Source organism: Schistocerca gregaria, chromosome 2, assembly GCF_023897955.1.
Source record: "Schistocerca gregaria isolate iqSchGreg1 chromosome 2, iqSchGreg1.2, whole genome shotgun sequence".
In the NCBI taxonomy this organism is placed as follows: Eukaryota; Metazoa; Arthropoda; class Insecta; order Orthoptera; family Acrididae; genus Schistocerca; species Schistocerca gregaria.
The window spans coordinates 843,011,547-843,034,945 of NC_064921.1; the positions used below are offsets into that span (position 1 = coordinate 843,011,547).

Below are 23,399 nucleotides of genomic sequence, written 5' to 3' on the forward strand. Positions count from 1 at the left end.
ACCTACCCTCTCCTAGTGAGGGCTTACAATTACAGCCGTACCGTGGTGATCCTACGCCGCTGGCAAAACTGCCAAAGCTGTGACCCCCCACCCATCTCAAGTAAAACTACTATTCTGCAACTTTTTTTTTTACGCTCAGATAAGTGCACACGAACCACACAGCGATACTGGTACGACTATCAGATATTACGAAACCAGCTTTGGGGGAAGGTGGGGGGGATTTGATACAAGAAGTAGAAGGGTTAAACCTTCAACTTAGTGATTACCAAAGAAACGTAAGTTTCTCATTCGCGTTAGAATAACAAATATATGTTATTCAGACTTTTCTAGGGGGTATGACAGGAATGATCATTCGAAGCAAAAAAGAGTCTAGTAAACATGGTCTCTGAAATGCATACCTTAAGAGCTGCGGGTACTTCTTTCATCTTCGATACTGTGAAACAGAACTATTCTGCAGCAAGCTCTTTGCTTTCTATATTTTGAGAGATGACAGAATGGAACAAAACAAGAAAAAATGTTCAGTACACATGGATTATAAAGTACATATCCTGAGAGCTATGGGCAACTGTTCATCTTCGCTACTCAGAAATACATCTATTCTACTGAACAAGTGTTCATACCTCTTAAGGTACGCATTTCACAGCCTATGTTTACTAGGCTCTTTTGCTTCGAATGCTCGTTCCTGTCATATGCGTGAATATTGGTAATTCCACCTGGGACACTGTACGTAAGTACAAGACGACTAACAATTTCCGGAATTTTGTTAATCAGCCACAGAAAAGTTATTCTTGAATTCTCTTATATTTCCACTGCAGGTTGCACCAAACGAAACTTGGAAGCAGCAAAAGCACGGGCTGGAGGGGTATATCCCCTCTGCCCCTTTTTTGCTCGCTTTCTCCACCGTCGCCTAGTGATGAGACAACCGTCAGGTTTCAACAACCGAATGGCCGGTCGACTTTTTATTCGTTCAGTCGTTTTTTTTTTTTTTTCAGTCGAAGGAAACAGCCACCGTGGTACAACAACCGAGTTAGAAAACTGCTGCGGAAGCAAAGAGAACTTCACAGCAAACATAAACATAGCCAAAGCCTTGGAGACAAACAAAAATTACGCGAAGCGAAATTTAGAGTGAGGAGGGCCATGCGAAGAGGCTTTCAATTAATTCGAAAGTAAAGTTCTATGCACTGACTTGGCAGAAAATCCTAAGAAATTTTGGTCCTATGTCAAAGCGGTAGGTGGATCAAAACAAAATGTCCAGACATTCTGTGACCAAAATGGTACTGAAACAGAGGATGACAGACTAACGGCCGAAATACTAAATGTCTTCTTCCAAAGCTGTTTCACAGAGGAAGACTGCACTGTGCTTCCTTCTCTAGATTGTCGCACAGTTGACAAAATGATAGATATCGAAATAGACGACAGAGGGATAGAGAAAGAATTAAAACCGCTCAAAAGAGGAAAGGCCGCTGGTCCTGATGGGATACCAGTTCGATTTTACACAGAGTACGCGAAGGAACTTGTCCCCCTTCTTGCAGCTGTGTACCGTAGGTCTCTAGAAGAGCGAAGCGTTCCAAAGGATTGGAAAAGGGCACAGGTCATCCCCGTTTTCAAGAAGGGAAGTCGAACAGATGTGCAGAACTATAGACCTATATCTCTAACGTCGATCAGTTGTAGAATTTTGGAACACATATTAGGTTCGAGTATAATGTATTTTCTGGAGACTAGAAATCTACTCTGTAGAAATCAGCATGGGCTTCGAAAAAGACGGTCGTGTGAAAGCAAGCTCGCGCTATTCGTCCACGAGACTCAGAGGGCCTTAGACACGGGTTCACAGGTAGATGCCGTGTTTCTTGACTTCCACAAGGCGTTTGACTCAGTTCCCCACAGTCGTTTAATGAACAAAGTAAGAGCATACGGACTATCAGATCAATTGTGTGATTGGATTGAAGAGTTCCTAGATAACAGAACGCAGCATGTCATTCTCAATGGAGAGAAGTCTTCCGAAGTAAGAGTGATTTCAGGTGTGCCGCAGGGGAGTGTCATAGGACCGTTGCTATTCACAATATACATAAATGACCTTGTGGATGATATCGGAAGGTCACTGAGGCTTTTTGCAGATGATGCTGTGGTGTATCGAGAGGTTGCAACAATGGAAAATTATACTGAAATGCAGGAGGATCTGCAGCGAATTGACGCATGGTGCACGGAATGGCAATTGAATCTCAATGTAGACAAGTGTAATGTGATGCGAATACATAGAAAGATAGGTCCCTTATCATTTAGCTACAAAATAGCAGGTCAGCAACTGGAAGCAGTTAATTCCATAAATTATCTGGGAGTACGCATTAGGAGTGATTTAAATTGGAATGATCATACAAAGTTGATCGTCGGTAAAGCAGATGCCAGACTGAGATTCATTGGAAGAATCCTAAGGAAATGCAATCCGACAACAAACGAAGTAGGTTACAGTACGCTTGTTCGCCCAATGCTTGAATACTGCTCAGCAGTGTGGGATCCGCACCAGATAGGGTTGATAGAAGAGATAGAGAAGATCCAACGGAGAGCAGCGCGCTTCGTTACAGGATCATTTAGTAATCGCGAAAGCGTTACGGAGATGATAGATAAACTCCAGTGGAAGACTCTGCAGGAGAGACGCTCAGTAGCTCGGTACGGGCTTTTGTTAAAGTTTCGAGAACATACCTTCACCGAAGAGTCAAGCAGTATATTGCTCCCTCCTAGGTATATCTCGCGAAGAGACCATGAGGATAAAATCAGAGATTAGAGCCCACACAGAAGCATACCGACAATCCTTCTTTACACGTACAATACGAGACTGGAATAGAAGGGAGAACCGATAGAGGTACTCAGGGTACCCTCCGCCACACACCGTCAGGTGGCTTGCGGAGTATGGATGTAGATGTAGATGTAGAACAACCGAATGAGACTAGTCTGTGTGGCCATGCCAGGTATTTGAATGTTATCACAGTCTCCGAGTTTGAGTGATTTCATTTACATTCTTACGCTGTGCTTTTGGTTGTACATGAACCACCAGAGATGGACGGTTACCATGTACTGATGAGTTAAAGCACACTGTAAATACCCCACTGGAATTGTGCCTTTCTCTGCCTCGTGATGACTGGGTGTTGTGTGATGTCCTTAGGCTACAGGTAGTTATGTTTAAGTAGCTCTAAGTTCTAGGGGACTGATAACCATAGATGTCAAGTCCCACAGTGCTCAGAGCCGTTTGAACCATTTGAAATTGTGCCATTGCTCTTCGAACACGGGACAGAAATCACACTAAAATTACGCAATTTCTTTACGAATGCAAGCGGGAAGTCGTACTAAACATCAGCAGTTTCTCTTCGAATTTGAGCTTGTATGAAAATTACACTGAGAAAAACGTGTTTTGTTGCTCTCTCTATCTCAGAGATAACTAGAAACTAGTGTCGAATGATGATATGATAGTCAGATGCTCTATCATCAGCATAGGAAGTATGCAGTTGTCTCTTTTTGACTGCGCATGCTCAGATGTGACGTCATCACTTCTGGCACTGTTACGTTGCTCACAGCACCAGGTTAGTATTTTTCATTGAACGCGTGTGTTAACGTATTGTGCAGGCATATAGCATGAGGATTTTTTTATTTTTGTGTAAACAGTTGACATAACTGCGCTGTGGCTGAGTAGTCAAGCCCACTGATGGGCAATTCGTCGGCTTGCGTTCGATTCCCGTTACTGCTATCATTTGTTTTCATTGCTTTTTATTCTTCGCAATGTTGAACTATTAATTACCACATTTAAATACATTTAAACAGTCCAGTTTATGTACATAAAATCAATATATTCAATTCAGTTACGATTACTACCTTCGTAAGTCAAAAGACTATATAGATGGCGGTAAAAAAGGGAGTGTACAAGGAAATATAGAATGAAAGTGTTTTCTGTAGATGATCTGCTGAAGAGGCCCTTTTCCAGTAGATCTTCGGAGGAGAAAGTGAGGTTTAAACAGTTAGGTCTGCTCTAAATGTAAATCTAACGTACATCGTGGGATGAGGCTCACCGATTAGGTTCAGACTATGTGCGTAGAAGCAGGTATTTTGCCCCTTTAAAGTTCCTAGAACATTTCGCCTGAGCGCGCCGTAGGAAAAAGTAAAACGCTCTCTAAAGAGTTCCACGTAGATTATGAAGGATTTTTGAGCAGCAGTTCACATATACGTGTGGTAGCCAAGCGGTCAGGTGCTCTAAATGACAGTTCGTCGCTTTGGGTTGGATTCTTACTGCTTCCGCTTTTTTCTTTTCATTTTACTTTATTCCTCGCCATATTAAATGGTTAATTATAAAATTTAAATGTATTTCAACCGTTCAATTTATAAACGTAAAATTAATATACACAGTTTTTAGTTGCAATCACTACCCTTGTAAGTCAAAAGGCTGTAGACCACCATATTGTAGTACATTCGTAAAATTTTGCAGGAGCCACTGCTGTGAACCATGACCGGGCCCGGGACTGCCAACTTTTTAGAGATAACTAACAAATCTTATTTCAAAGAGAGATGAATAAAAAGCATATTGCCAAAAATGAAACTTTTGCAGTGTTTATATATTTATTTACTAAAAAACAAAATGTTAGTACTTCTGGTATTAAATATGGATTTTTGTTTATTTTGAAAGGTTAATAACCAGTGCTACATAATACGTTTAAATAAATTAACAATTACCTTTCTATTTAAGTTTATTCAACCCTCTCTCTCTCTCTCTTCCCGCTGGTTTGCACCCATCACCAATATTTCTGTTTAGATCAATACAGACAGAGGTGATGTGAACAGAAAGCATAGAAGATACAATTTTTTAATTGTTAGGAGACTTAATCACTTGCTTTTTAAGTATATATTGACACTTGTCAAAAGTACCTTGCTTTGCAAGAAATGTCTCCAGTCGTGAATTTTCTTGGAATTCCTTTAACTAATATGGTTTCATAATATGAATCATCCTTGCAGATACTGCATATCACACTGAATTTATTTTGAAGATCATTTTTCATCCTGTCGTATGATTTCTTTCATTCCTACACCACTGGTCATTTCGCATTCAGATCCAGAACAAAGTTCTCTACTTAGAAAACGCGAATTCATACTATTCCGTAACCTCCAGTAAACAACTTCACCAATGGTTTTGAGTTTCAGTTGTCGTCTGACCATTTGTGGGCTTGTTCCGGAAGTTACCGAATCCAGTTGTTTTGCTCCGCTACAATCGACTTTGTTGGTTGCACAGGCTGGCGTAACATGCTTAATAATCTGTAATGTTTCCATTTAAAGACCCCGCTGATCCTTGCCATTGTAGTTGTACATGGATGGGATTACTCATGGGACCTGCAGACAACGCATTTTCGCGTCGAAACCGGTGGCTGTTTTGAATAAACGACGTTTGAATTGCAATACAACTGCTAGTTTCAGTTTTCATTATTCAAGTATTTGATTTGACTATGTCAGTCACAACTAAAGGTCGACCTGATCGTTCGTCATGGGCATCCGTTCGTCCGCCAGTAAACATGGTCATTTTTGAACTGAAACTTGAATTCGAAAACCTTATCACACTACGAACCACGCTTGACTGGACTGTTAATTTTGCCAGGCATTTTAAAATCGCACAGATAAACAGTAATCGATTATTCTTGCCCACTGTTGGCATCATACTGACGCCAACGACTAGGAAATTCTACAACGCGACGACGCGTATTTGAGTGCCGGGCGGAAGGGAGGATGGGGTATGGATAGCGCGGCTCGCCAGGTCGAAACGTGCTTTACTTTCATAATTACCTCCGTAGGTTCTATTCCCGCAGAACGTTGTACTAGTACTAACTACAACGATTTTCTTCAGTACTCTGTTCCAAACTTTTTGCAGGATCTACTCATGCAAAGAAGAACCTCGTCGTTTACGCGTATTGGGGCACTAGACACATCAGTTCAATTGTTGGAGATAAAATGGGTGATTTCAATCATGACAGATGGATAAGAACGGAGGGAGGGGAGGGGAGGGGAGGGCCATTTCCGTCGTCTGTATGTACCTTCGATTTTAATCTTTTGGATTATCCATGGGCACCCGAAACAATTAGCTTATCCAGAAGACATTTCTTACGCGAAGACGCTTTGTGAACATGTAATCAGAGCATACTTAAACATTCAAAACTGCCCGGAGGTAGTTGAAAGGTTACGACATCATTTACTTTGCGAGTACATGCGTCCTTAGAAGCGAGCGGCACACTTTTAGAACATTTCTGGCGTTTTCCTGACTTGAGAATTTTGTAAAAATGTTCTTTCGTTAATTATCCCTAACCGAGGGATTTTGAAAAACATGTTCGTAAGTCGTTTTCTTCTTTTGACGCAAGGGTTTCGTACCCAGTGTTTGTAGCAATATTTCTGAAACACTGTGTGTAAATGATAGTAAAGAATGATTAATTAGCGTTAACGAGTAAACCTCTACCTCCGATTCTTTAAAAAAATATTACTCCCACTGTCTGAAACGCCATATCGACCGAATTATTTTTCGTACAATTATATAATTTTGCAGCTACATTCATTGGTATGTGTGGATACTGTCTGCAAAATGTGATACGAATAGAGTTTGTAGCTCAGAAGTAATTAAACGTTAGGTCTGATGCTGCGGTTTTACTGCATGGGCAACGAAAATGCAGTAAGCGATGAACTTTTTTCGTTTCATCATTTTGTGGGTGGTGCGAGTGACAAAAAGTTTCGTGAAGGTTTGAAGTCATGTATAAAGGTTGTTGGAAGTCGCCAAGTACGCCCATTCTCAAACATTGGACGAATGTAGTCTGGGTGATTTGAGTGCAGTGGGTTATGTTGCTTAAAGAAATGTACATAGCTTCCAACTGTAATACTTGGAGATTGAAAACATGGTCTATGTAGGCTGTATTCGATTTATTATCCGTGTAGTTGGGCACTTTCAACCGTGGATCATTTTCAAGCATATATTTTAAGCTTAACGCATCCTTTCGCATTGAACGCACCGCTGGTACATATGGACAGGTATGGATCCTATTTCTGTGCATATGTGGCACAGAAACAGTGCAGTAGTGTAGACGATTACGTCCATTAGCCGACACAAACAGAAATCTGCCGTACTGCAGCATAGGTGCAGCTGGACCATGCTTTCATTCTCAAAGCACGTTGAGAATGTGGACCTCCGCAAAAATAAAATTATAATAATTGACATACTGTGTCAAACCGTTAACAAAAGACTGTAGTTCTAAATGAGTGGATTATGACAACGTTTTAAATTTGGTCAGTAACTGTATGAAATAATGAAAATAAAATTTTTGTTGCGTCTGGAAGGCGTTACAGACGCAACATGTCCTTGTTTACCCGTTTAGTAACATAAATAGCGGCCTTAGTGTCCGTTTCAGAAGATCCTGTAACTGCTTGGTTACGGCAACTTGATCTTAGCAGGCTCAAGGCTTACGTCAGCAGGTGCTGGAGCTGTGTTAGTATGGGCGGAGCGCCGTCTGCCCTGGAGGTAGACGAAAGTGTGTCGTCGCTGATGACTCAACAGCTGGTTCCGCAACGGGCTCTGTTTACGATGCCGGCTCGCGTAAACTTTACGACGCACGCACGATACGCAGAGCGCATCTACAGGATTGATACTCCTAAGGCTGCGTTCACACTGGCATGGAAAACGCTCGTCAGACTCCATCGCTAGAGGTCGCCCGATAACATCGGCCGGTAGTTGGTAACACTGTGTACTATCTCCGACTGATTTTGGCGGTGTCAAGGAAGTTAGGTTAGGTTGAATCTATTCTCTCTATTAAGTATGTTAGACATTAACCTCCAAATGTATGATGGATACCACGAAGCCTCTGTGCTTGGAGACGAACGCTGCATTGCGGTTTTTGTTCTTAAAACATGCCAAGTGCATGTGAATGAGCTAACCTGTCTCGAATACAGCATCACTAGTTTTCACTCTGTCGTCAGTTACCAGAATAACGAGACAAATTTTAAGGGTGTATGAGATGAAGGGAGACGTTCTGTAACATACTCGAGACGATTCTTGGTAACAGTGAAAAGAAAGATTACAAACAGCACGTTTTGCCGTATTTGAAATTGTGCAGCGATTTTTGGTGACAGTGAAAAGCAAGATTGTTTGAAATTTTGCAGCCTTACGTGAATTAACCTCACTGACTTTCCTTCAGCATATGTGTGAAAGATCTGTGCATAAAGTTTAGAATAAGGTACTCCCAACACCCAAAGCACTGAAAAATAGAAACACATACGCCACAATTGAAAACCACTTCATTTAACAGACTCACTACTCTACAGTCATGAAAACGCCAGTAAGCAGTAATAACAGTTTGTAGACTAGCTAATGCTCACCTGCCACAACTCAAAGAAGATCCACCACGGTAATTAGAAGCTTAAGACGCCACCCTTCTCACTTGAAAGATTTATTTTTTTGACGTCTTAATTTACGCCCAAAATTTCTGATAAAGAATTTGCCTACTTGTGGTTTCCTATGAACTTGAGATTTCAGTGCATAGATTCCGAACAATATCCCGATTATGGTATTGTTCATCCTCCGGACTAAACAGAATCTCTCTTTCTTGGGTTAGACTTGTCAGATTCTCACAGTCCAAACGAAGTGTGTGAGAACATCGGTCGATTTGATTGAAGAAAACACTTATCCGAATTTCACAGATTGTCGTCCGATGTCTCTACGTCCAAGCGACGAAATCGGCTACAGTGCGACCGCGCTAAAGAAAACAAAACAAAAAATAGTGGAATACTGATTTGAAATGATCGGCCGTCTTCGGCCGATGTCGGTCGTCGTCGGAATCGGTATTCACCAATGTCGGTGCCACTGTGACCGCAGCCCGAGAGCACTGGCGAGTCATGTATGAACGCACTTAACTCATAGTAGAGTGCAATATTGCGATCATCATTATCAGCTCAACAGTTTTTTTTTTTTTTTCGGTTCAGTTCGGCTATGGCGCCTGTCAACGAAAAGGCGCTCACGAAGCACGTCTAACCAGCTTTTGGAGTTGCTTGAGGAACTCTGGAGAGGCAAACTGTTGATTGCGTCATGGGCCAAAAATCTCCTTGTGGGTGCACAGGAATTTAAGTTGTTCTACCCGAATTGCGATACGACTGCTGCTGTTCGTAAAGTTTCGCGCCACACATACTCTCATAGTCGATCACAACTGTCGTGCGCCATATAGAACAGCGTGGGGACAGCTACCTGAAGGGAAGAACGATGACGTCACCAGTAAGACCGTCATTTCCGCAGTGAGGTCAGCGCCGTTGCGTCGGTGCGCTCGTGCCACAGGAAGGGGCACGCAGTGTACGGCATCGTGAAGAAGGAGAAAGGTGGGTGGAGGGGGAGCAAGGGATGGCCTTGGCCCCCTTTGGCTCTGACGTAATCAGCTCCTGGCAGATGCCAGAGTCGCCCAAGAACTTTCGATGTTCAGAGAGCGCCACACCTTGTCCTCGGCGCAAGTCCCACTTTCTCGTATCAGTCACGAATACCAGAATTCTTTCAAGTTTGCTGCTTGTTTCAAGTTTGTTGCTTGTCTTATAATCTTGCATTACATCACCACCGCTCGAATCAAACTGTAGTCGACCAGAGAAGCAATTACGTTAATGTTTACTTTTACAATAAACGTATCTCAGTGAACCTGCAGAGAACAGTCTTTGACGTGTCACAGAACTTCAAACTTATCATAATTTAACTAGAGCATTGTTTGCAGACCTATATCACAGAGTTCCTTTATTTCTTACAATACTGGTTCACATTGATATAGGTTTTGCAGGCCACCTTATAGAACAGACCAACAGTTCTAAAACTGTATAGACTGGCTCTGACTGTATACAAATCTTTTCTCTTGTTTCCAACTAAATCATTTGCCTCTGAGTCCTGAACCTAAAATCTTGTCTTTTGCAAGCAAAGTTCCATATTCGAGTCCTGGTCCAGCACACAGTTTTACTCAGCCAGGAAGTTTCATAACAGCACACACTTCACTCCATTCTCTCACCTTTCCTTCACTCCTTGTCATCTTGTTCAGTCTTTTTCCCACATTTCTATTCCTTCAACTTTATAAAAAAAATATAAAACCTTTTTATTTGCTCTGATATACATTATTATTCTTATTACTATTTTCTGAGGCAATTCAGCTAGGTAAAAGAAGTATTTATCTTACAGTAGTGTGCAGTAAATTTATTGCACAAAGTCAACAATTAAACAAGACCTTGGGTTTCTTACACTGACATCCCAACACATTTATTCTGTAGTGGTATTTGAAGCTAATAATAAGAATGAATTTAAGACAAACTGAAATTCACAGCCACAAAACTACAATGAAAAATAATTTTGATGCAGAATAGTGTCCCTTTCTAGAGTTTGTATTGGAATTTTAATTCTGGTACAAAAGTCTTTAAATGGTTGTTGGCAGAAATCACTCTGGAAATTGAATATCCCCAAATACTTTAAAACAAAGTAAAACAGTACCTTATTAGTTAATTTATTCTGTAATTTATGAGAATGTTTGGACTTGAGTACATAAATTCTGGTCTACAATAAAGGTCACATTAAACAGGTTCTTAACTTTCCACCATACAGTCAGCTGACAGCATTCTGTGTGTGTGTGTATACACACACAAAGGTGATGTGACTTAGCAAACAAAACTGCTGGCAGGTTGATAGACACACAAACATACACACAAAATTCAAGCTTTCACAACCAACAGTTGCTTCATCAGGAAAGAGGGAAGGAGAGGGAAAGACGAAAGGATGTGGGTTTTAAGAGAGAGGGTAAGGAGTCATTCCAATCCCGGGAGTGGACCTTAGGGGGGAAAAAAGGACAGGTATACACCCGCGCACGCGCGCCCACACACACACGCGCACACACACGCGCGCGCACACACACACGCGCGCGCACACACACACACACACACACACACACACACACACACACACACACACACACACACACATATCCATCTGCACATACACAGACACAAGCAGGGTAGATAGAAACAGCAAATAAGTATGTGGTGTATGAATACTAGACTTTTCTGCTTTTTTACTAAAATCCACGCCCCCCCCCCCCCCCCCAATCCCAACACACACACAATTTCAATTTTTTAACTGTGTGAATTACGATCGTTAGTTGTATTGCTTTGTATTGGTTGTTGGTATATGTTATAGAAATAGTCTGCAGTGGTTGATTCTGTCTGTTAATATATAACGTTAGTCATACCATATCCCTGGAAGTTATCATTCATTATATGGATTATGGAATGTGAAGAATGAGTAAATAAATGAAAGTTATATTTTAGTATGTCAAGAGAAATGAGCTGCAAGCTTATCATGCAAATTCACTTGATTGAATTTAGCCAGTATAAGTACGAATAACATGAAGCAGTATGATGATAGTATATTGTTGACACAAATAAGGTTTTCTGTGGTTTCTTTGTCTTTTGTTAAGGTATGCTTTGACTCATTCCACACTCCTGAAGGTTCTCCTTTGTAATGGGAATCACAGAACACAACGAATGAATGAGTGAAAGCAGATTGCCTGTTAAGATTCACTATTTTGTCAATACATGTCTCTCCACTTTCCAATGGGAAGACATAAAAATGACTGGTTCCCAACTATAGTATGGGTGCTGTGATCTTTTGTAAAACGGTTGTGATGCCACATTCATCTTCCGTCAAAAGTGTCCCGAGATGAATGCTTAATTTTTTCAGTATTGTGCTACCTCATTGTGAACATTTATATACATGTATGTTATTCACAAACTTGATGTATAAAGTGAATATGTCTGTGCTGTTATAACATTTTCTATCCAAATCTTTTTGAGTGTTCATTCAAACTAAAATGACTCCTTTATTTTATTCTTACAGAATAAACAATGGCTAACGTCAGCAAAGTATCAATCCTGAAGTTTCTGGAAATTGTGAGTACAATACTTCACTGTTCTTTATTTATCATAGTTAGTTACTTAGTTTCACGTTCCATGGATCATTTTGCCTGATAAGTCATAATGATGTGGAATGAGTCATCACAAATTAATTTGTAAAGATAGCCTACATGCTTAACATTTAAAAGTTTCTTTTATTTTTATTTGTTTATTTCCTTATTTTAAATACACTGCCAGAAACAAATTAGTGCACCCTTTTAGACGTTTCAAGTTCACCAAAGATTTATTGTTGCAACAGTGCATACTGAATACATGAACCCATTACATTTGCAGATCAATAGCACAAGCAGTTCTTAAGTACCAGGTATTGACCCATGCTGAAACACCCAATGTGTTGTAGCCTCGAAGGGTGGCAATGAAGGCTCTGACTATGGCATCCAGTTGATCGTACAGATTGCAGATATTGTCCTGGGATACATTATTCCACACCTGCTTGACATGCTTCTGTGCACTCATGCTCATAAATTAAGGATAATTGCAGAATGTGGTGCCACACAATGTGGCACTACACAAAACTGGCACTAATAGCATAGGCACATAGATAACACACGTGACACAGATCTGTAAGTCCACGGTATTTGTGACAAGTTGAGAAAACTGTCCAGAAACACATGTGCTACAAAACGCCACTCTTTCCTGCGCATGTACCCTGACATCAATATGGGGTATGATCACCATGCACATGTAAAGAGGCTGGCCGCACAAAGGGTTGGCATACTCTGGATCAGGTAGTCAAGCAGCTGCTGGGGTATAGCCTCCCATTCTTGCACCAGTGCCTGTTGGAGCTCCTGAAGTGTCATAGGGGTTCGAAGACATGCAGCGATATGTCGACCGAGAGCATCCCAGACGTGTTCGATGGGGTTTAGGTCTGGAGAACAGACAGGCCACTCCATTTGCCTAAGGCAGGGCATTCCATTTGCCTGATATCTTCTGTTTGTAGGTACTCCTCTACGATGGCAGCTCGGTGGGGCTATGCGTTATCATCCATCAGGAGGAAGGTGGTGCCCACTGCACCCCTGAGAAGGTAGACATACTGGTCCAAAATGATGTCCTGATACACCTGACCTGCTAGAGTTCCTCTGTCAAAGACATGCGGGGGTGTACGTGCACCAATAATAATCCCACCCCACACCATCAAACCACGACCTCCATACAGGTCCCTTTCAAGGGCATTAAGGGGTTGGTATCTGGTTCCTGGTTCATGCCATATGAAAACCTGGAAAGACTCACTGTTTAGACTATACCTGGACTCGCCCGTGAACATAACCTTGGATGACTGTTCCAATGACCATGTACTGTGTTGTTGGCACCGGGCTTTACAGGCTCTCCTGTGTCCAGGGGTCAGTGGAATGCACCTTACAGGCCTACAGGCAAATAAACCATGCCTATTCAGTCGTCTTTAGACTGTGTGTCTGGGGACAACTGTTCTAGTGGTTTGGCTGCGGTAAGGTCTAGAGTAAGGCTACCTGCAGTACTCCATGGCCATCTGCGGGCACTGATGGTGAGATAGTGGTCTTCTTGTGGTGTTGTACACTGTGGACATCCTGTACTTTAGCACCTGGACATGTTTCCTGTCTGCTGGAACCGTTGCCATAATCTTGAGATCACTTTTTGTGAGACATGGAGGGCCCATGCTACGATCTGCTGTGTTTGACCAGCCTCCAGTCATCCTCGTATTCTACCCCTCACAACGTCATCAATATATGTTCTTTGAGCCATTTTCAACACACAGTCACCATTAACATGTCTGAAAACATCTGCACACTTACTCGCTGCACCCTACTCTGACATGCACCAACACACCTCTGCGTATGTGGACTGCTGCCAGCGCCCCCATGCAACGACTGCAGGTCAATTGCACTGCATGGTCATACCCCAAGGTGATTTAAACCCGCAAACTGACCACCAGAGCATTATTTCACCATGTATCAGCATTATCTTTAATTTATGAGCAAGAGTGTAGCTCTATAGGAGTTGTTGGTTGGTGAATAATTTATCCTCCCATCATATTTCACATATGCTCAGTTGGAGACAAGTCCAGAGATAATGCTGGCCAGGGAATTTGCTGCACATCTTGCAAAGCACATTGAGTTTCACAGGCAGTGGGTGGACGAGCATTATCCTGTTGGAACAACATATCACCACCCTGTTGCAAGGAGGGCAAAAGAATGAGTCTAATGAGTGCTTGTATCATCCCCTCCACATACACCAAAGATGAACGAGAGTTGTAGCTTATCGCACCCCAGACCATAAGGCCTGGGTTGGGGCCAGTGTGTTTTGGATGAATGCAGTCTATGAGACAGTGCTCAGCGGGTCTGTGTTGTTCATGCAAACGACCATCACTTGCATGCAGGCAGGATCTGCTTTCATTGCTGAAGACCACGGTGAGCTATTCCATCTTGCAAATGATCATCTGATGGCACCAGACATGCTGTACATATTGATGCTGTGGCATGGGTAGAAGATGGGATAGAGGTATGCATGCCCATAGTCCCACTGTTAATAACTTGTCCACACCAATTCTTGTTGACAAGTCTGGGCTTACAAGCCCTCTTATCCATGCTTTGGTAGCTGTATGATCTGCCACTGCTGCCCTTACAACAATTTGACAATCCTAACAGACATCTGTGCTGTGCAGACATCCGGAACCTGTTCTACAAGTGTGAGAATGTTTATGTGACCACTGATACCAACTTGCAAGGAAATTTTGTGAAAGGAACCATTATCAGTACATTTACTATCCCCCAGGAGGCTTATGTCATCACGAGGACAAAAGTGATGCTGTCTTTCCAGATGTACTACTTTTTCCTGGCAGTGTATACAATGTGAGTTACTTTAATTCCTACCCACTATCTGTTACAAATTACAATAATAGAAATTCTTCAATGGAATAGAAGGAGTGGCCAAGGAGAAACTTTTTCAGTTTGTTTTCAAATTTTACTTTGTTGTCTGTCAAACATTTTATATCACTGGATAAGCAACAAAATTTTTTGTTGTAGCATTGTGCGTGGTCTCCCAGACAATCTTAATGGTATGGTTTATGATGTTCATGAATCTTGCACTCTCCAATAACTTGGCAACATTTTGCTCTCATTACGTGAAAGGGTGCAAGGTTCGCAGCAGTTTGCTGGCACCTGAACTAATGCAGTTGCAGGGCTTTTTCTGAGTGTCGCATGGAAGTTCATAATGAAGAACAGAGTGGAATACCACCAGTTTGAGCAGCTCACTGTTGACCTTCTGGACAATCGCATCCCAAAGATCAGAGGGTCACTGTCCATGAACTTGTTGAATGCATTCCTGAAGCTTCCCATGACACTATTGGAAGAAATTTACAAGAAATGTTGGGTTATCACAAGGTGTGTGCTCTCTGGGTGCCCCGGATGCTGACTGACAGACACAAGGAGCAATGCCTTGACTGTGCTTGCAAGTTTCTTTAATAGTGTGAGGGGGGAGGCAACAAGGAGAAATTATTGGACTTGAACTTGGGTGTTTCATTACCCCCCCCCCCCCCCTCCCAAAATAAAACAACAATCTCATCAGTGGTGTCATTCCAGTTCAACACCACCAAAGAAATTCAAACAAACACAGTCGGTAGGAAAAGTTATGGCAACTGTGTTTTGCGATCAGAAAGTGGTACTCTTCATCGATTTCATGCTACCTGGTACGACAATAAACTGAGACAGGTATTGTGAAACATTGACCAAACTCCGGTCAGAAATCCAGAATCGCTGGCGAGGACAACTGACAGAGGGTGTAGTCCTTCTTCAGGACAACGCATGTCGACTGTTATGCCCCATCCCCTGTACAGACCCAGACCAGACTTAGCCCCCAGCAATTATCACCTCTTCCCCAAGCTAAAAGAACACTTAGGTGGTAAACATTTCAAGAGCGATGATGAAGTCTGATCAGAGGTCACATGCTTCCCCAACGGGTTGGTGGGAGACTTCTTTGACCTAGAAATACAAAATCTGGAGTACTGTCTTCAAAAGTGTGTCGAAAAAAGTGGACAAAAGTGTAAGCTTTTCAATGATGCATAAATTAATAACAATAAACAATGTCTTCTATTTGTAAAAAATATGGGAACCTTACTTTTGGTACAACCCTCACATAAAGCAAATAATTTCATCCAACAAATAATTGAGGGCGTTCAGTGTGAGGCTATTTTGATATGATGAAGTTGGCACAAGGGAGGAATTCATGGCAGGTCACACTGAACCAGTTAGAAGACTGATGACTGTAGAAACAATCTTAGTTTGTAAGTTTATAAGTATATGTTACCAGTACATAAACAGAAGATACAAATACTGTGTATCATGAGATTAACTGACTTTTGTTAATGATTTATAATTGGTGGGTTTCACCATAAAAGTAGTAATATAAAATGTGTTAGTGCACCTGAGAGAAGTCTAATGTGCCCTTAAAGGAGATAGTTTCTGAAACTGAAATTTGCATATTGTTAATACATTTTTTTCACCTTTCAGGCGTTAACAATCACATGTATAGGTTTGCACCTACACAGTTTTGCTGCAAAAGATGCAAATGAACAGTTTATCATCTGTGGAACATTTGGTGGCTTCCTTGTTATCCTGATTGGCATTTTCGTTGGGATGTTTACTGGACAACCTGTTGGAAGAAGAGTGGTAAGAATACCCATATATTATCTTCATGTTATTTCATTTGTCTTTTAGTTTACTCTCGATTATATTGTCCAATGTTCTGGAGGAAAGATTTAAAGATTTGGAGTTCAAGTAATAATTATGGCGTGTCTTTACAATTAAAATTCAAAATAATAAATTAAGTAATTGAGGTCAACACTATCTGAGTCAATTCTTTTGAAGCAAGTATAGTTTTCAAAATTTTAAATGCATGCATGGATGCAAAAAGTAAATATGAAATAGAAAGTAAAATTATGTGTAAATTAAATGAATTGTGAAATTTGGAGTTTCTCCATATTTGGACAGTTCCAGTTTTATTTCTCTGCTGTGTGTTTTTCAATGCTCCCCAATGTCTATCGTGGTCTGCTTTTCAGTTTGTTGATGATTTCACTCCTGTCTGGAGCCATACACTTTGTTTTACTAAATTTATTTAAACAAAGTAGTACCTTTTCACCCCTGCAGCTTACCAGATAACCATCTATTGTCATTCTTGATGTTTACCTGGAACTTATTGGAGGCTATCTTAAATTTTCTGTATTCCTTCCTAGACAATAATTTTCCCTTTAGAACGCTGTTCAGTCTCATATTGTGTTCATCCCTCCTCCTTGACATGTCTGCCTGCAACTACATTTTTGGAGGCTTCAAAGTAGTTTCCATCTCATTTCCACTAGACACCACCTGTGTTGCTGCTACTTATGTTATATTTCTCTTCATGCATATCCTTAATGTCTGACATCTACCTATTGCTGGGTCCGTTCTTCCAACTACTAACATTTTGCTGTTAATTTATTTAGGGTATTTCGTTTACACTAATAATTTTTCCTGTTTTGAGAGCAGGTATTGCAAAAAATGTTTCAGATGCCACCAAAAAACCTTGAATGACTTCCTCTTATATTACCTCTTATACTATGTGATGGATGAAAAGAAGGAAACACAATGAGTTATTGTTTACATTGTAATGGTCAAATTATAAATTATGCTCCAGAATGAAATGAAACTAACAGTGACAATCATTTTCCAACTTTACTTGTCCATATGACAAATAGACAATGATGAAATACAGCATATATGCAAGAAAATGAAGTAATTGAAAAAAAAATATGTGCAGGGAAAAGAAAACTGCATAGTCATGGGAGAATGGAACATTGTCCCAGGGACAGAAAGAAAGTATAATTAGCAGAGAATAGGAGCTTGGTGAAACTAATGAGAAAGGAGAAAGCTTTCTAGAGGTGTGTGATGCACTTCAATTGACTTAAGAAAACACCATCAGAAAGGAATTGTTTATATCATGACTAGATAAAGATAGTGGAATTAGATGCTAGACTGTAAAGTATACCACTGTGTTGATGTGGATCTGTATCATGACTTGATAGTGGCGAATAGTTGGAGGAAATGAAAAACAATAAAGGAGAAGGCGTGTGTAATGGAAGCTTGATATTGATCAATAAAGAGAGCAAGACAGAGTGAAAATTCTCTGATGCCATTGAACTTGGTGATAGAAAAGTGTTGAGGATAATTCAGCAGATTAACAAAAGAATAAATTTTTAGGTTTGGAGAGGTCATTACATCAAAAGTGTAAAGATAATGGGTGTCTTGTGACGTCAATGAAAGAATGAAATCCTATACGGGAAGGGATGTAATACAAAGCAAGTTTTATGCCTCATAAATTCTGTGTATAATACATAAAGATGTACAGAAGGAAATACTGAGGAGCCGCAGAGTGATAACCAGTTCTGGTTGCATAGAAGAGGAAGGGGCTAGAGAAGAGATTATGACTTTCAGGTCAGTAATGGAACACGTAATAAAAAAGAATCAGAAAATATGACATTTATGGATGAAGAGAATATTCAAAAATCTAAGATAAAATAAGAAGTATTAAATTGTGGACGTGCAGATAAGGAACAGAGATGAAAGAGGAAAAGAAGTAGGAGTACAGGGTGTACATGAAGTCCAGGAACAGTAGAAATTATTTATTGCACAAGAACCAAACATTGTACAGATATCATACATAGGTCATTTTGATGTAAAACCCTGAAAGTTTTTTTCGTGTATACAGCCACAGCGTAGTTTAGTAATTTGCCACTGCCCCGGGTCAGTACCATTGATGTACACATCTATTCACATATAAGCTAAACACGTGTCAGGGACATTGAAATTTTATCACGTGCTGGGATAGTAATCTGCACATGGGATCCACACTGCAGTCCTTGGTTGGGGCAGTAGATGAAAATGCATAATTTTGACACTCTGTAACTTTTTTATGATTACTTTTTGGCAAAACAAACAGCTCGTATGATAATTCTCCTCCCACTATACCATTACACCAAACACTGTACTCATTGGATCTGGCAACAAAATCACCCGCTCAGCACTCTCAGTGCTCGACTATCAATTCTTTAACTGCCTTTGACCTGTGTGAGCTGAGTATAATTATCTTTGAGCAAGGAACAGTGGATCCCTTAAAAATTGCTATGGCCCCTCTGTACATACTAATAATGATTCTATCTTCATCAAGGGCACAAATACTTGCTATGAAAGCCTTCTTTGTGTAATATATTTACTCTGGCAGTTTGCTTGTTATCATTTGTTGTTGTATGTGTATATGAAGAAAAAATATCACCACATGATTATGAAATTTTATTTATTTGCAGACTCATTTCAGAACATTATAATTACATGTTCAATGTAAACAGTTCATTCTATGCATTTGAAGTATTTTCTCTGAAAATTGAACTGTAACACTCTGAAACTGGCCAGTAAATAAATAAAATTTGGTAGATGCATGGTAATAAATGGAAATGTCGTGTGGCTAGGGCCTCCCGTCGGGTAGACTGTTCGCCTTGTGCAGGTCTTTCGATTTGACGCCACTTTGGTGACCGGCACGTCGATGGGGATGAAATGATGATGTGTAGGACAACAGAGCACCCAGTCCCTGAGCGGAGAAAATCTCCGAACCAGCCGGGAATCGAACCCGGGCCCTTAGGATTGACAGTCTGTCATGGTGACCACTCAGCTACCGGGGGATGCTGAAAATGTTTCACCCCTGTATGAAAAAGACTGCTGCTGTGGGCCCAGCGCATTCCATCCCAACATGCAAAAATCAGAAGTTGTGTTGTAATCTTGAGTCAAAAGCCTAGGCTTTTACAGCACCTTCCGCTAGTCTATCCTGTGCAAGCCTCTTCATTTCTCCAGAACTTTTGCAACCCACACCCATTTCTGTAGCCAATAATAAAAAAACACAAACCAAATACTTGGTTTTCATCATCATCTCATTTCTCTCTGTTTTGTTTACATTTTGAGAATTAATAAAGAAGTCTTTTTTCTCTGTACTATCATTCGGTGGTTCTTCTTCACACTTATGCTCTAAAGCCAGCAAGCCTAATTTATAAATTTATTTTCAGGATATCTTCTACAGCCTGGCTGGTTGTGCTCTCTTTGTGGCAGCAGGTGCCCTCAGCATTCAGTATTACGAAAACATGTATAAGGGGGACCTGAGGGACAAGGGTCTCTCAAAGGGAGCACTGGCGATCATTAATGGTGTTTGTTTCCTTCTGGATGCGGTGTTTAGCTTCCGTGGGGAATAAACAAAGAACCTCATAAGAATGAAAATCAGAATATAATGAAATTATTTTGACGTGTAATTTTGAATGCACCTATTCTTTTAATGTTAAAATGTAATGATCTGTAAACAAAATTGGATGAATTTTGTATGTCATTACACATAGCAGTGACATTGATGAAAACAAAAGCTTTTGAGCTTGAGAATGTAAGTGCACATAGGCTTTAATTACCCACCAGAAAAACATTTTTATATGTATTATTATACATTACATTATAATATATTTCTTAAATTGAGACAATGGCACACAACAATCTCATTTATCAGTGCTAGCTTGCTGCATTATTATGGCAGATATATAAATTGTTACTATTGTATATATATCATGTACAAAATGAAACTTCATTTACACTATTAACCATGTGTATATTTGTATAGTTACTGGCTCACATTGTTATCACTAATATTCATTTTTCTTATTTCATGTAATACATCATTACACCCATTAATGATGGTAAGATCTGAAAGCTCATTAATGCTCTTGTCAGGGCATGTGCAAAACTATTTTTTATTTTTTTTAGTTTTTATACTTCTGTTTGGCCATTTATTTTATTTTAGTTTGCTGTATAATAATTTTTATAATTTATCATAGGCACATGAGTGATATCAATGCAAAATACACAAACCATGACCAAGAAATCTATTTTTTATATTGTCATGTGCTTGAATAAATCAAGGAACCAAGAAAATATAGGTGTTCAACTTGTGTTTGAAAAAACAAAATGGGTGCATGGTATGACTGCTGTACAAGATAAATGGGTTTGTAACAAGCAAGCATTTATTGACATTCCTGTGGATACCACCATACGTTACAAACATTAGTTGAATGGTGTTTAGTATGCCCTGTACCATCTTTAACTAGCCTTTCTCAATTACTGACACACATTATATCAAAAATTTCTTGTACTGATCATATAATAAAATGTTTTTATGTCTTGTGTAATTTAATGGCAGAATAAGAAAGGAATAGTGTTATAAAACAGCCACAGTAAAATCCATCTTTGCCAGCATTGCTACACTACCATGCCATTTCCTTCACTGGGAACAGTTTCCAGTATAAGTGCAAACTATTTTGATATAAATTAAATAGAAATGTGGGCACAAAGCTTCAGAAAGAGTATTTTCTATTTCATTTTCTTCACAAAACTTATTTTTTGACATGCTTTAGAAACTTGTATACTACTTCAGATACCATAACTATATATTAATGTGACAGCCGATTTGTACTGTTTTGTATTTGGTGAAATAAAAGCTTTAAATGTCTAAAAGAGATTTTTGTGGTAATCATGTTGCTAACCAAAGGATTAACCACCTAAAAAAATTAACATTTTTCTCCCTCTTCCCCCTCCATATCTCTGTCCTTATTTGGCATTCTCCTATATGACATTCTCCTGCTTCTCAACACTCACCATTTATCTGCTGAAACATACAGAAGTGAAATTACTATTTAAAAATGCTCCAAATAGATGTGGCAAATTACTGTCAAATTTTCCTTCTTCCAGTGTTTTCTAAAATATGTGAAATGATTGTTGCAACACAAATTCAGATGCTCTGTCAAAAATTTAATATAACCTACAAAAGCAGAATATGTTAAATAATAATGTACAATGGATCGAGAATACTTACTTGTCCAAGAGTATTACTATTCTTTGACTAAAATAACTGAACTAGAAAGTGAAATGTCAGGATAGGTACTGATCATTTACACATTCAAGATCAAGATAAGACATAGCGAGAGCATAAGTCACCTTCGGAATTTTGGCAGCACCTGCGAAGTTTAGTCAATGACACTGAGTTCCCAGATACGACACTGCAACATGTATGATGTGTGCAGTTGCCAGAGGCAGTCGGAACGGCTGTGGCACTCTGACACACAAGATACCTCATCATTGATCTCATTAGCTGACAAGGTCTAAACCTCGTTAGATGCAGCTCATACGTCAACAGTGATGTTTGGACACAACAGTACAGACTCAGAGGAAACGGCGGCAATACGACGACACCAACAGCTGGAGATTTCTCAACAACTGGATGGCCTACGAAAGCAAGTTGACGGATTGAAGCAGCAGATATTGATGTAGCTCAGAGGCAAGACAGGCACAAACAAGAAGAGCAAGGAAGATGACATTGTGTCTAAGGAGCGTATCTGCTGGTACCATCGACAATTTGGAAGCGAGTCAATGTGCTGCACATCACTCTGCAATCACCCAAATGGTGACAGGGGCCGGCGTCAGGCACCGCCGGTCGCGAGTTCAAGCACAAGCACCTACTGTTACGAGCTGAGATTGACGAGGGGCAGCTATGGGTGGGTAACCTTTATTCTTTACCTTCACTGTCCCATCGACTGTTTGTTACAGACGTTAAGTCAGGCTGTGCTTATCTAGTCTACTCAGGTTTGGGCGTTACTGTATTGCTTGTTAGAAACTGTGATGTGAAGCTCCCTCCATCTCAGTCAAAACTCACAGCAGCAAACCAGACGTTGACAGCGACTTATGAAAAATGTCAGATAGAGGTAGACCTCGGGTTCCATGAAGGTTTACCATGGATTTCTTAATTGCTGATGTGTCAGATGCAATATTGGGTGCAGATTTCTTGTTTCATTATGCACTTGAGGTATCTATTAGCTCAGTGAGCATTTGATGGCGGACACAGTGCATTAGAGGCACCCCAATACGAAGCCCTATGTCCATGTCTGATTGCAGATAAGTAGCAAACTGCGAATCCGTGTCTGGTGGGCAGACAATAAAGCACAATACGGTACATCACATCAAGACTACACCCGGTCAACCAGTGTCTCAACGCCCACGCCGGTTAGCTCCGAATCGTTTTGCTGCAGCGAAGGCAGAGTTCAAAAAATTATTATGTTTGGGAATCGTCCATATATCCGACAGTCCATGGTCATCGCCACTCACCTTGTAAAGAAGAAATGGGATTTGGAGACCATGCGGAGATTACAGGGCACTAGATACTTGTACCATCCCCAATCGTTATCCGATACCACATATCAGGGATTTTACGCACGCACTTGTAGGCATGACCATTTTTACATCTACATCTACATGACTACTCTGCAATTCACATTTAAGTGCTTGGCAGAGGGTTCATCGAACCACAATCATACTCTCTCTACCATTCCACACCCG

The 23,399-nt window shown here is 40.4% G+C and overlaps 1 protein-coding gene across 2 annotated transcripts in view; it reads left to right on the forward strand.

Moving 5' to 3' along the window:
- The window catches only part of LOC126335198 (uncharacterized), a 102,896-nt gene extending 81,368 nt beyond the window's left edge, over positions 1–21,528 (forward strand). For both annotated transcript variants that reach the window (XM_049998208.1, XM_049998209.1), the window contains exons 2-4: positions 11,906–11,958; positions 16,464–16,622; positions 20,039–21,528. In XM_049998208.1, coding sequence (XP_049854165.1) covers positions 11,914–11,958; positions 16,464–16,622; positions 20,039–20,221 — 387 coding nt within the window. In that variant the 5' untranslated portion in view covers positions 11,906–11,913 and the 3' untranslated portion in view covers positions 20,222–21,528. The remainder of the gene's footprint in view (positions 1–11,905; positions 11,959–16,463; positions 16,623–20,038) is intronic.
- Positions 21,529–23,399: the final 1,871 nt, after the last annotated feature.